At 46.6% G+C, this 14272-nt stretch overlaps 1 protein-coding gene across 1 annotated transcript in view; it reads left to right on the top strand.

Annotated features, from left to right (window-relative positions):
* NTRK3 (neurotrophic receptor tyrosine kinase 3) overlaps positions 1–14272 on the top strand; it is a 363948-nt gene that overhangs the window by 133307 nt on the left and 216369 nt on the right. Inside the window, exons 5-8 of the mRNA XM_056866098.1 lie at positions 2338–2495; positions 5748–5890; positions 6644–6785; positions 11192–11488. Of these exons, the coding sequence (XP_056722076.1) occupies positions 2338–2495; positions 5748–5890; positions 6644–6785; positions 11192–11488 (740 nt within the window). The remainder of the gene's footprint in view (positions 1–2337; positions 2496–5747; positions 5891–6643; positions 6786–11191; positions 11489–14272) is intronic.

Raw genomic sequence — 14272 nt, 5'->3', positions numbered from 1 at the left:
CAAATCTCTGGGTGGAGCGGTGGAGTCTGATCTGGAGAACCAGGTTTGATTCCGGGTTTGATTCAGTTATAATAGTTGGAGATCTCCAGCTAGTACCTGGAGGTTGGCAACCCTAACTGGTATGCTTGTTTCTTGACAGCACCAAAGACACTCAAGCAGTGTACGTGTGTCTCTGTGTGTATGTGTACACACTTTTCTCTGCAAGCCATACGTGCAGCGCTCTTAGGGTGGGACAGATGACAGTTACATCGGCACATAAAAGGGAATGGGAATATTTCAGCGGCAATAGGAAATGGATAAGAAATCATCCTAGGTGGCTCTTTCTTTCAACAATGAATGGTGGCCTTTAGATGATTAAACAGTGTACAATCGTTCGCTCCTTTCAGCGTCTATAAAAAAGGCACCTTAATCAAGCTTTCTTGGAAATATGTAAAGTGATTTCAATTTAATTCTTTTCGTAAGTGGTCCAGAGGTTAAAGGCGCGGATAAACCACACAGGCTCAAACACAAAGAAGCTATTGAACTGACTGGCGGCTTCGGCGCCGCTTACCTTGTACGAGGCAATCCACAGCTCAGGTCGCCAACCTCCAGGTGGTAGCTGGAGATCTCCCGCCATCACAACTGACCTCCAGGTGACAGAGATCAGTTCACCTAGAGAAAATGGCTGCTTTGGACAGTGGACTCTACGGCATTATACCCCGTTGGCATCCCTCCCCTCGGTAAACTTAGCCTTCTTCAGACTCCACCCCCAAAATATCCATGTATTTCTCAACCTGGAGCTCAGGGTTCTCTCATCCTAAGTGCAAGAACGAATACCATAATGTGGTCTATTGGCATTATTCCAGAAAGTCAATATGGAGAGCCAGTGTGGTGTAGTGGTTAAGAGTGGTGGTTCGGAGCGGTGGACTAATCTGGAGAACCGGGTTTGATTCCCCACTCCTCCGCATGAGCGGCGGGTGCTGATCTGGTGAACCAGGTTGGTTTCCCCACCCCTCCACACGAAGCCAGCTGGGTGACCTTGGACTAGTCACAGTTCTCTTAGAGCTCTCTCAGCCCCACCTACCTCACAGGGTATCTGTTGTGGGGAGGGGGAGGGAAGGTGATTGAAAGCCGGTTTGATTCTCCCTTAAGTGGTAGAGAAAGTCGGCATAGAAAAAACCAACTCTTCTTCTTCTCTTCTTTTTGGAAATGTGACTCACGTAATTGAACATATAGGATGGCATTGTGTGCGCATATATATATGAGTGTGTGCACCCTGGAGACACTCTACAAATCTGTACAAGGCCCAGAAAAATAAATGATGCTTCGGCTTTGTTTCCAACTTCTGCTTGTTCTGTGGACTGTGGCACCATTTCCAGATCTGCAGAACTGCAACGTGTAAGGCATGAATCGAGGTTGCACATCTTTGCAAAGATGCAGCAGCGGGAAGTCACAACACTGCTCTGTGGTTGCATCGGTCTGAAACATGAACAATGAATTTTATTTAAGGGGAAATGCAGCCGAGGTCGGCGTGGTATAGTGGTTAGAGCGCTGGATCTAGGAAGATCTGGCTTCAGATTCCTCTCCTTTGCATTTGTATGCATTCATTTATTTATATCCCTCTTTTCTCCTTGGTTGGGACTCAAAAGCTGCTTAGAACATGGTTCTCCCTTCCTCCACTTTCTCACAACAACCCTGTGAGGTAGGCTGGGCTGAGAGTTTGTGACTGGGCCTGAGGTCTCACAGGGGGCTTCCAAGGTAGAAGTGGGGATTTCGAACCCAGGTCTCCCAGGATCCTGGACACTATATCCACTATACCATGCTGACTTTTCAACATTCAGTGAAGGAAGATGGGGGCCATTTTCTCATCCTGTTAACTGGAAGGGTTTTTTCCCCCTTGAGGTTAAGGGAGGGGCACGGATACCACCTTCCTTTTTGGAAGGGAGGTATATATAAAAAACCTTCAAATAAACTTTAAAAGTGAGGCTGATGAGTTACGATGAGGTTTGATATCTTGTGCAAACCCGCCCTTTACTGGGAAGATAAGCGGGAATGCTTCCAAAATGTTTTGTCTGAATTCCTGCTGGGATTTCGGAGTTCCAGATTATCTGAAATAGAACCGATGGTTTAGGAATCCTCCATGTTTTTTTTCCTTCTTCAAAAAAAGTACATAGCACCAAGCATTCACAGTTTCCCATGGATTTGGCTTCATTCACTGTCTTGGCATCTCCTCCACCCCCTCCCCTGGTTCCCCGTCGATGGCGTTACTCCGTTTCACCAACAAGAAAACGTGTATCTGCTGCCTTCTTTTCACCTTTCCATTTTTCATGGCTTTTCTCGCTTTTTTCTTCTGTGCAGGAGATTAGAACAGAATCTTTTTAACTGCAGCTGCGACATTCGCTGGATCCAGCTTTGGCAGGAGAAAGGTGAAGCGAATTTGCAGAGCCAGGATTTGCGGTGCATGAATGTGGAAGGCAACCGAATATCCATGCAAGAGATGAATATCAGCCAGTGTGGTAAGCGGGTGTGACTCTGTAATATGATTCTCCAACTATCTGATGTATACTCTCCCACTCATCAGCGTGGTGTAATGGTTAAGAGCTGTGGTTTGGAGTGGTGGGGTCTGATCTGGAGAACCGGGTTTGATCCCCCACTCCTCCACATGAGCGGGGGAGGCTAATCTGGTGAACTGGATTTGTTTCCTCACTCCTACACATGAAGACGCCCTGGCCTGGATGGCCCAGGCTAGCCTGATCTCGTCAGATCTCAGAAGCTAAGCAGGGTCGGCCCTGGTTAGTATTTGGATGGGAGACCACCAAGGAATACCAGGGTTGCTGTGCAGAGGAAGGCCCTGGCAAACCACCTCTGTTAGTCTCTTGCCATGAAAACCCCAAAAAGGGGTTGCCATAAGTCGGCTGCGACTTGAAGGCACTTCACACACACACACACACACACACACACGAAGCCAGCTGGGTGACCTTGGGCGAGTCACACTCTCTCAGCCTCACCTACCTCACAGGGTGTCTGTTGTGGGGAGGGGAAGGGAAGGTGATTGTAAGCCGGTTTGATTCTGCCTTAAGTGGTAGAAAAAGTCAGCATATAAAAACCAACTCTTCTTCTTCTTCTTCATCATCATCATCATCACCATCACCACATACCCTGGAGAGTCAGTGTGGTCTGATGGTTGTACTAGAACCACAGAGACCCGAGTTCAAATCCCCTCTCGGAATGACTGGAGGCATTTTAAGAGATGATACAGTGGAGGGAGAAGGACCATCCGTGTGTGTTATATGCTGTATAGTCGCTTCTGACTTATGACCTCTTCTTAGCAGCCTTGCTCAGGTCTTTGCAAACTGATGGCCGCGGCTTCCTTTATAGAGTCGATCCATTTCATAGCCATTTCATAGCCACAAGCTGCTAAGCCTTTCCTACTGCCTTCAGCTTTTCCTAGCATGGTTTTCATTTGCCATTGAGTGAGCCAACATGGTGTACTGGTTAAGAGCAGTAGACTCTAATCTGGAGAACTGGGTGTGATTTCCTGCTCCTCCACATGCAGCCTACTGGGTGACTTTAACTTGCACCTTGACTTGATTGCAAGAGTCATCTGAATGAAGGAAGACGAGTTGGTGTTTATACCCTGATTTTTCTCTACCTTTAAGGAGTCTCAAAGTGGATTACAATTGCTTTCCCTTCCCCTCCCCACAACAGACACCTTGTGAGGTAGGTGGGGCTGAGAGAGTTCTGAGAAAACTGCGACTGACCCAAGGTCACCCAGCAGGCTTCATGTGGAGGAGTGGGGAAACCAACCTGGTTCTCCAGATTAGAGTCTGCCGCTCTTAACCACTACACCATGCTGGCTTTCCCTTCCATTTCTAACTGGTTATGGGGTATGCTGTTGGCCTGTTGCCTAGGGAACCCCAGCATCCTATCTACATATGTACTTGGGAATTTAGTAGCGTGAATGGGTTCTCTCTTGCCCCTCAAATGAACTTGCAGGAAACAGAGGAGTTAATAGTATCTCCCCCCCCCCCCGCAAGTCAGTGGTGGTTTTTTTTGGATTTTATTAAATGTTAGAAATGGACAGGGATAGCTGCATGCATGTGAACGGAAAGGATCTGGGAGACAACTGGAAAAAGCCTCCACACATTGGAAGAGTAATCTTCAAGGATTAGAATCTCCCTCTGCGTGAGAAGATGTGGGCAGGCAAGTTCTCTCCTGCTATTCGGTGGGAAGGGATATTAATTTCCTGGGCTTAGGGAGGGAGCCGTTTCCTTGACCTCCCCTCCCTTATAACACTCCCCATCACAACAGGAGGGCAGTCTCTCCACCAAGAGCCTTTCCTCTCCAAATGTTGCTTGGTTGCTGGTAACTCAAGTCGGACAGCGATTCTGAGCATTTCCTAACTGAACCTTGGGATCCAAGAGCTGGAAAAGGGGGCTGGAAAGGGGGAATCCAGCTGACTGGCATAGTGAAGGGTCTTCCCTACGAGGAAAGGCTTAGGAGCTTGTGGTTATATAGTTGAGGGGGGGTGGAGCCACCAAGAGGGGGACAAGATAGAGGCTTATGAAATTATGAACAGGATAGAGAAAGTTGATATTTTTTCTCCTTCTTCCATAATACTCAAAGGGGACATCCATAGAATCATAGTTGGAAGGGGTCATCAGGGCTGTCTAGTCCAACCCACTGCTCAATGCAGGATCAGCCTAGAGTTAGAGCAGTTCCACAATGGAACAGGCTTCCTCGGGAGGTGGCTTCCCTGGAGGTTTTTAAGCAGAGACTAGATGGCCATCTGTCAGCAATGCTGATTCTATGACCATAGGCAGTTCATGAGAGGCAGTTCATGAGAGGGAGGGCATCTTGGCCAACTTCTGGGCATGGAGTAGGGGTCACTGGGTGTGTGTGGGGGAGGTAGTTGTCAGATTCCTGCATTGTGCAGGGGGTTGGACTAGATGACTCTGGTGGTCCCTTCCAACTCTATGATTCTATGATCCCTGACAAGTGTTTGTCCAGCTGCTGATTGAAGACTGCCAGTGAGGGGGAGCTCACCACCTCCCTAGGAAGCCAATTCCACTGCTGAATTGCTCTTACTGTAAAAAAAAAAAAGTCCTAATGTCCAGCCGGTACCTTTACGCTAGTAATTTATAGTCATTTATACCCATTATTGTGAGTCCTATCCAGACTGAACATTCTCAAGTCCCTCCCCCTTTCCTGGTAGGGGATCATCCTCATCGCTCTCCTCTGCACCCACTCGATTCTGTCTACATCCTTTTTGAAACGAGGCCCCCAGAACTCGCTGGTGCCGTTGGGCAGCAGCAGTGGGAGGCTTTGGTTTCTGGGTCCTGCTTGCATGCTTTCCAGGAATATTTGGCTGGCCATGGTGGAAGACTGGTTGCTGGACTAGGGAGACCATTGCTCTGCTCCAGTAAGGTTCTTCCAGGGCACGTGAGAAGGACAGCACAGCTTTCCCAACTAATCCAAGCATGTAATTAAACATTTAGCTGGTCTTCTGTAGTTAACCAGACAGCTTAGGAGCTTAGAAAAGTCTGAGATGGGACGTTCGAAAGCGGTCTTTTTTTCATGCATGGCAGCGTTGCGGCAGAACAGGAAGCGGACGGAGCTTGCACTTGCTGTTCACTTCTGAGATCTGTCAGTACGTGAAGCCGCTCTAAAGCAGATTAGGAGAAGGAGGTTTGAACCGTGGCATGTCTCTTTGGTAAGCTTTTCTCTCTCCTGACCTGGCTGTTTTGGTGTCGATTGGGTCCGTCCAGATCTGCCAGAGATCAGCGTCAGCCACGTCAACCTGACCGTCTGCGAGGGTGAAAATGCGGTCATCACTTGCAACGGATCTGGCTCTCCTCTGCCTGATGTCGATTGGATGGTGGTCAATCTGCGGTCGATCAACACTCATCAGGTAGGAGGCTCAGTCTTTTTGAGAACCTCCTCTGTATATAAGGAGGGTAGGAGAGCATGTTTGCCCCCCGTTATTGAACTTCCTCTAGACCAGTGGTTCTCAACCTGGGGCCATATGGCCCCCCAGGGGGCACCGGGATATTTTAACCAGGGGTTGCTTTTATTGATCTTATACCTTTGTATGTATGGGCAGTCTGTGATTCTGTGGTGCACAACTATTGAGTCTGGAATTTTTGATATGTTGGCACGTCATTGGTCAGTCGACCATATTAATAAATTTGCTTTACTGATGTACTGTAATAATAATGAAAACGTTTGAAATATTGCGAGAATTACCAAAATGCGGCACAGAGACACCAAGCGAGCACAGGCGGTTGGGGAAATGGCGCCAATAGACTTGCTCGAAAAGTTATATTTACGCTATACTCTAGTGTGCAACAGCATTATGTCTAAAAAATACCAGTGTACTGTAATAGTAATGGGAAAGTTTGAAATATTGTGAGAATTACCAAAATGTGACACAGAGACACGAAGCGAGCACAGGTGGTTGGGGAAATGGCGCCGATAGACTTGCTTGAAAATGCAATATCTGCAGAGTGCACTAAAGTAAAGTGCAATAAGCCGAGGTAGGCCTGTGTGTCACGTCTGCAACACTGAGGATTCTGTGGTTCTAAAGGGAAAAGAATAAGCTCCAATTAATGGTTTTCCTTTGGTTCATTGCATATTATCTTTCTCTGTGTTATTTTTCCCATAGACAAATGCCAACTGGACCAACGTCCATTCCATCAACCTGACTTTAGTGAATGTCACGAGTGAGGATAATGGGTTTCTGCTGACGTGCATCGCCGAGAACGTGGTGGGAATGTCAAATGCCAGTGTGCTCCTCACCGTTTTTTGTAAGTTGATGGGAATGGAGGAAACCCCATATCAAGTATGGCCTACTGGGTCACAAACTCTGCAGCGTGGTGGTGTCGCATGTGAGCTTGTGTGAGGAAAACAAAGCACGGCAAAGCTCCCAGTGACACCTCTGTGCCATCTTTTATGAACACATGAACACACATGAAGCTGCCTTCTACTGAATCAGACCCTTGGTCCATCAAAGTCAATATTGTCTACTCAGACCAGCAGCGGCTCTCCAGGGTCTCAGGCAGAGGTCTTTCCCATCACCTACTTGCCTAGTCCCTTTAACTGGAGATGCTGGGGATTGAACCTGGGACCTTCTGCATGCCAAGCAGATGCTCTACCACTGAGCCACAGCAACTATTTGTTTGTTGGTCCCTTTCTTAACTGCTGTTGAAGAACAACTTGTGGACTGTGGTTCAGCGATAGAACATCAGCTTGGCACACCAGAGGTCCCAGGTTGAATCCCTGGAATCTCCACTTTAAGAAGGGCGGGTAAGAGGTAATATGAACGATGTCTTTTGAATGCTGTTGTTTGTATAATTAATGCCAATAAAGGCTTCGTATTCGAAAGACGTCTCCCTGAGACCCTGGAGAGCAGGTGTCAGTCTCAATAGACGATAATGATCTTGATAACCAATAGATGCATTTAAGTTGCAGTGGAAGAGTATATGCTGTTCATGCTGAAGGTCCCCGGTTCAATCCCCAGGGCCTCCAGTTAAAAAGGATCAGGTAATAAGTGATCTGAGACCTCTCTCTAAGCCCTCAAAGATCTGTTGCCAGTCAGAATAGGCTGACTCGATGGTCTGACTCAGTATAAGGCAGTTTCATGTATATTCAATGTAGCGAAGAACTCTTAGAAACATAGATCTGGAAGGGACCTGTAGGGTCGTCTAGTCCAACCCCCTACACAATGCAGGGAATTCACAACTACCTCCCCCTCCACTCCTCCAGTGACCCCTACTCCATGCCCAGAAGATGGCCAAAAAAACAAAACAAAAAACTTTCCAGGATTCCTGGCCAATCTGGACGAAAAATTCTTCCTGACCCCAAAGTGGTGATCTCCATTACTCTGGGCATGTAAGAAAGAGCCACGAGAGCCAAGCACAGACTCATCCCTTCCTGCCCTCCCTTCTCTGTTCTGGAGAGCCGGGTTCGATTCCACACTCCTCCACATGAAGTCCACTGTGTGACCTTGAGCCAGTCACAGTTTGCTCCGAACTCTCTCAGCCCCACCTACCTCACCACGAGATACTGATCACTTTAGTCTTGCAAAACATTCTCCTGTTCTACCCAAAGGTCTTAGACATCCATGGAAACACCCACTGAGTGTATTAGATATCTTTGCCTGTAGCAAGAAAAAAATTGGGTGTACATCAGGATGCAGATATGCTTCCATTGTAGAGATGCTGGCAACATTTTCTCCTGCCGAATTCCTCTGCCGAATGTCACTGAGCCATTCATCAGCACGATGTATTGAAATGGAACCAAATGTATTCTTCTCTCACGCCTCTAATTTTCATCATCTATAGAATGAGGAAATAACATATGTATTCAAATATGCATTTTTGGGAACAGCGTGTGAATGTTGCATTAATCCAACCAAACTTATATAGAATGCCATATTGAATAGCAAAGTAAAATACATATGCAAATATATATTTCTGGGTTGCAATGGCAAAAAAAATGAGAAGAAATTCTAAAGAGAGGGGTGGAAAGCTAGACAAACATAAGGCCTGTTTACAGAGAACCAGAGAAACAATGTTGGAATGAAATAGGGTTGCTAGCATTGCCTCAGCAAATGCTGGGCAGTGCCTGGGAGGGCTTTGGGGAGGAAGTGACATTACTTTTGAGTGAGGTTCTAGGTATTTTCCCTGATCTCTGTCATAAAGACTGTGGAGACATGGGGAAATGCCTAGACAGACACTATGGATGCCATTTTCTGGCCATTTTCACTCGCTCCTCAACCTGTATGGTGGCCCTGATCCAAATTAAAGCCTGTGTAGTTGTTAATTGCTTTTTAAAAGTGCTGGGAAGGTGTCCTTGTGAATCTCACATGAACACATGAAGCTGCCTTATACTGAATCAGACCCTTGGTCCATCAAGGTCAATACTGTCTACTCAGACCAGCAGCAGCTCTCCAGGGACTCAGGTAAAGGTCTTTCACATCACCTGCTTGCCTAGTCCCTTTAACTGGAGATGTCGTGAATTGAATCTGGGACCTTCTGCATGCCAAGCAGATGTTCCACCACTGAGCCACAGCCCCTCCCCTGTATCTCTTCTCATTAGGGCTTCATTCAAAAGTGACCACCGGTGTGTGTGTATTTATAATATTTTTCTCAACTTTTAACCATAAGAACTCCAAGGTCCTTTTTCAATGCAAAACATTGAAAATAGTCCTGTCACTTAGTATGATATCCCTTTCACGCAATATTTCATCAAATTCAAAATCTGCATCACCCACTACACAGGACTGAGCAAAATTAATCAATCATGTCTTTCTAAACGTTTGGGAGAAAAGCCAAGTTTTAAACTGGCACCTCTCTCTTAATAGCTTTGGCACCTGGCCAGTTGATCTAGGGAGGGGCTTCCACAACTGGAGTCACGCTCTCTTCATTTACGGTGACAGGAGCTTTTATGGGTTGGCCGCCTGATCACCAGTTGAGGGCACTGGAGGTCAAAAGCACCCCCTGCACAACCTCTGAACATAAGAACACAAGAAAAGCCCTGCTGGATCAGACCAAGGTCCATCAAGTCCAGCAGTCTGTTCACACAGTGGCCAACCAGGCGCCTCTGGGAATCCCACAAGCAAGACGACTGCAGCAGCATTGTCCTGCCTGTGTTTCACAGCTCCTAATATAATAGGCATGCTTCTCCGATACTAGAGAGAATAGGTATACTTCTTGACTTGTATTCATTTTGACTAGTAGCCATGGATAGCCCTATCCTCCATGAACATGTCCACTCCCCTCTTCAAGCCTTCCAAGTTCTAGTGCGCATGTATGTAAATGCATGTGCATGAACAATAAGATGGAATCTACCATGCAGCCTTCTGCGTCACGTTCTGTAGCTAGCAAGGCTCAGTCTGAATTCTTTACTAGTAGCCATGAATACTCCTCTCTTCCATGAACATGTCCACTCCCCTCTTAAATCCTTCCAAGTTGGCAGCCATAAGCACATCCTGAGGCAAGGAGTTCCTCAGTTAAACTCTGCATTGTGTAAAGAAATATTCCCCTTTATCAAGTTTTTAATCTCACCCTCCAGCTTCAGCAGTTGACCCCGCATTCTCGTATTATGAGAGAGGGAGAACAGCTTCTCCCTGTCCACTCTCTCCAAACCATGCATAATTTTATAGACCTCTATCATGTCTCCCCTTAACCACCTTCTTTCCAGGCTAAACAGCCCTCAGGGTTTTAACCGCTCCTCCTAGGGCAGCTGTTCTAGTCCCCTGATTATTTTGGTTGCCCTGTTCTGCACCTTCTCAAGCTCTGCAACATCCTTTTTTAGGTGTGGGGACCTCTGAGAAGGGGTAGCTTCCCCGTGTGTTCATTAGGAACGTCCCCGGATTTAGTGACTTGCCTGGTTTGATTTCGCAGTGGCCATTTGTTGCGTAGTTTCCCCAGGTTGGGACCAAATAGCCATCAGGGATGCTCCATGCCGATGGGATCCCTGTTCCTTTCCTTTCCTTTCTCCCTTAGAAGCTTCTTGATTCATAAATCTTGAGCAGCATAATTCTAAATCTATTGTTTAAGGGATATAAGGACTGAGACAGGTTTTGCCACTGCCAATGTATCCTTAGGATCGCTGTCACTTAATAAATAGGGTGTGTGTGTGTTTGAGTTGTGCATACTCAGGCAACAGCATATTGACGGTGGCGAACGCAGTTTTCCAGCAGGCTGTGAGCTGAATCAGCACATGTTCAGTCCTTTCCAACAACAGTCACCTTTTTCTCAACCCAAAATAATGACATTTTATAATGGAATTCACAGCCTGTTTGTGAATAAACAGTGTTAAAGTGGTTGGAAAGGCTCGAAAGGTGCCATTAAAAAAGGGACAGCCCGGCCCAGAAAACTGGTAAAGAAAATAGGCCCGATGAAATCTCTCACAACCAAACATGTTAAAAATGGCAGATCTGTGCATTCCTAATTGTTGGTGGCTTGGAGGATAGGGTTGCCACTGGCAGGAGGGTTTTGGGGTGGATCCTGAGGAGGGCGGGGTTTGGGGAGAGACTTCAATGCCATAGAGTCCAATTGCCAAAGCCGCCCTTTTCTCCAGGTAATCGGATCTCTGTCAGCCAGAGATAAGTTGTAATAGAGGGAGATCTCCAGCTAGTGCCTGGAGGTTGGCAACCCTTTTGGAGGATGTCATCTTCCTTGTTTTGTGTCTCTCGCCCCCTGCTCAGATCCGCCGCGGGTCATCAGCTTACTGGAGCCAATCCGCCACATGGAGCACTGCATTGAGTTTTTGGTGCACGGAAACCCTCCGCCCCAAATCCACTGGCTCTTCAACGGTCAGCCTCTCAGGGAGACGGAATTCATCCGCACCGATCTCTACGAGGAGGGGGAAGTCTCTGATGGCTGCCTGCTCTTCAACCATCCGACGCACTACAACAATGGCAACTATACCATCATCGCGAGCAACTACTTGGGAACAGCCAACCAGACCATTCAAGGCCATTTCCTGGAGAAACCTTTTCCAAGTGAGAGCCCGACAGCTTCCATTATCATAGCTCTTCATAGAATCTTAGAGTTGGAAGGGATCACCAGGGTCATCTAGTCCAACCCCCTGCACAATGCAGGAAATTCACAACTACCTCCCCCCCACACCCCCAGTGTCCCCTCCTCCATGCCCAGAAAATGGCCAAGATGCCCTCCCTCTCATCATCTGCTTAAGGTCATAGAATCAGCATTGCTGACAGATGGCCATCTAGCCTCTGCTTTAAAACTTCCCAGGAAGGAGAGCTCACCACCTCCCGAGGAAGCCTGTTCCACCAAGGCACTGCTCTGTTAGAAAAGTCTTCCTAATGTCTAGATGGAAACTCTTTTGATTTAATTTCAACCCATTGGTTCTGGTCCGACCTTCTGGGGCAACAGAAAACAACTCGGCACCCTCCTCTATATGACAGCCCTTCTTGAACATGGTTATCATATCCCCTCTCAGTCTTCTCCTCTTCAGGCTAAACATACCCAGCTCCTTCAACCTTTCCTCATAGGACTTGGTCTCCAGACCCCTCACCATCTTTGTTGCCCTCCTCTGGACATGTTCCAGCTTGTCTGCATCCTTCTTAAATTGTGGTGCCCCAAACTGAACACAATACTCTAGGTGAGGTCTAACCAGAGCAGAGTAAAGCGATGCCATCACTTTGCATGTTCTGGACACTATACACACTTCTTTCTCTTGCGCTCTCCTTCCATGGTATGGTGTGGTGGTTAGAATGTCGGACTAGGACCTGGTAGACCCGGGTCCAGCACCCTAACCTCGCCACCGCACCGGCTTTCTGAATGAGTCCTTGGCCCTTTTCAGAAGTTCGATTTGGCACACCATAACAGGAACATGTGTGCTCTGCATGGTCCTTCCAGTACATGTGGTCACCATTTTGTATGAATAGGGCGAGAAGTGTACTTTTCCATACATGTCCAGCTTCGGTATATGTGATCGCGTACCCTCAAAAACAGGTTTCTGTTTGTGTGTACCAAAGCTGGAAAATATGTGTGTATTTTCTCAACCACATGTGTAGAGAAGAACATGGGTAGGTCACACTCCCAGTGTGGTGTAGTGGTTTGGAATGGTGAACTCTGATCTGGAGAACCGGGTGTGATTCCCCACTCCTCCACATGAGCAGCGGATTCTAATCTGGTGAACTGGGTTGGTTTCCCCACTTTTCCATATGAAGCCAGCTGGGTGACCTTGGGCTAGTCACAGCTCTCATCGAACTCTCTCAGCCTCACCTAACTCGCAAGGTGCCTGTTGTGGGGAGAGGAAGGGAAGGAGATTGTAAGGCTGTCCTTAAATGGTAGAGAAAATCGGCATATAAAAACCGACTCTTCTTCTGTGGGGTTGGCACACCAAACTCGAACATCTGAAAAGGGCTCTTCTGAAACCAGGAAAAGCACAACACTCTTGTTTCTGTCGTAATCACTGCCACAACTTCTTTTTATTTTTTATTCCCCCCTCCCCGCTTCCTCCCCCAGCCACTTCAAAGTAGATTGCACATTTATCCTTCTCTTGTTTCAATGATTGGGGAACTGCACATGTAACTCCCTTCCCTTCTGGCCGTCTGTTGAAGGAGAGAGGCGTTTAACTGAACTAGCAAGTAACCTCGTACATTTTAGTGGGGATTAGATAGCGTTTAGCGCACAGGTAAGCCCTATGCGGATCAGGGCTTAAGACGTCATCCTTTTGTGCTGTAGGGATAAGCTAATGCTCGATGGCGTCCCGAAAATCCTCCTTCCGTTCGTGTGATTCATATGTATTTACCGCAACGCGTGGTGCCCTGCTGTTGCGCTTTTGCGGCGCATGTTTCCGTTTACTGGGCACGTACCTCTTCTACCAACAGAACGCAACACCGTTGTTGATGCTGAGTCGTCAACAGAACACAGCGCATCCTCGAAACAAAGGGGTGCATTACAGGGTATCAGAAAAGGATGCAAATTTGGATCCATTTAGGTCCCTTTTTTGAAAGTTTGTATCTTTTTTACAAATACTCAAAACCAGAATATAAGCACTTAATAGAAAAGAAAAGAAAAAATAAAGGCTGTGTCAGGACTACAGTTACAATTGTGTCCATTACATCAGAACAAAAAGAATATAACAACCAATATTGTTATGAGTAATGCTCATTAAAAGAGAAATCATAGCAATCATAAGAGATGTATAATACAACAATGATCATATAGTAACGATATGCACTGAACAGTGAATATCCTAACATTTTAAATGTAAATCATAAGGTACTCTATGTGTGTGTGTTAAGTGCTATCAAGTCGCTTCTGACTCATGGCAACCCTATGAATGAAAGTCCTCCAAAATGTCCTATCTTTGACAACCTTGCTCAGATCTTGCAAACTGAGGGCTGTGGCTTCCTTTATTGAGTCAACCCATCTCTTGTTGGGTCTTCCTCTATTTCCTGATGCCCTCAACTTTTCCTAGTATAACTGTCTTTTCTAATGACTCTTGCCTTCTCATAATGTGACCAAAATACGATAGCCTCAGTTTAGTCATTTTAGCTTCTAGGGTCAGTTCAGGCTTGATTTGATCTATAACCCACTGATTTGTTGTTTTGGCAGTCCACAGTATCCGTAACCCTCTCCTCCAACACCACATTTCAAAGGAATCTGTTTTCTTCCTATCAGCTTTCTTCACTTGATACACACAGTATTTAACTTGAACCATGTTATAAAATGCATCATAGAAATACACTGGATAAAAATGCTTATAACAGTAATTATAGTTGTATTTTTTGCTTCCGGAAAAGGACTGTGTA

This window comes from Euleptes europaea, chromosome 20 (assembly GCF_029931775.1).
Source record: "Euleptes europaea isolate rEulEur1 chromosome 20, rEulEur1.hap1, whole genome shotgun sequence".
Classification (NCBI taxonomy): domain Eukaryota; kingdom Metazoa; phylum Chordata; class Lepidosauria; order Squamata; family Sphaerodactylidae; genus Euleptes; species Euleptes europaea.
The sequence above is the reverse complement of the archived record's forward strand: the minus strand, read 5'-3'. Positions and strand labels throughout refer to the sequence as shown.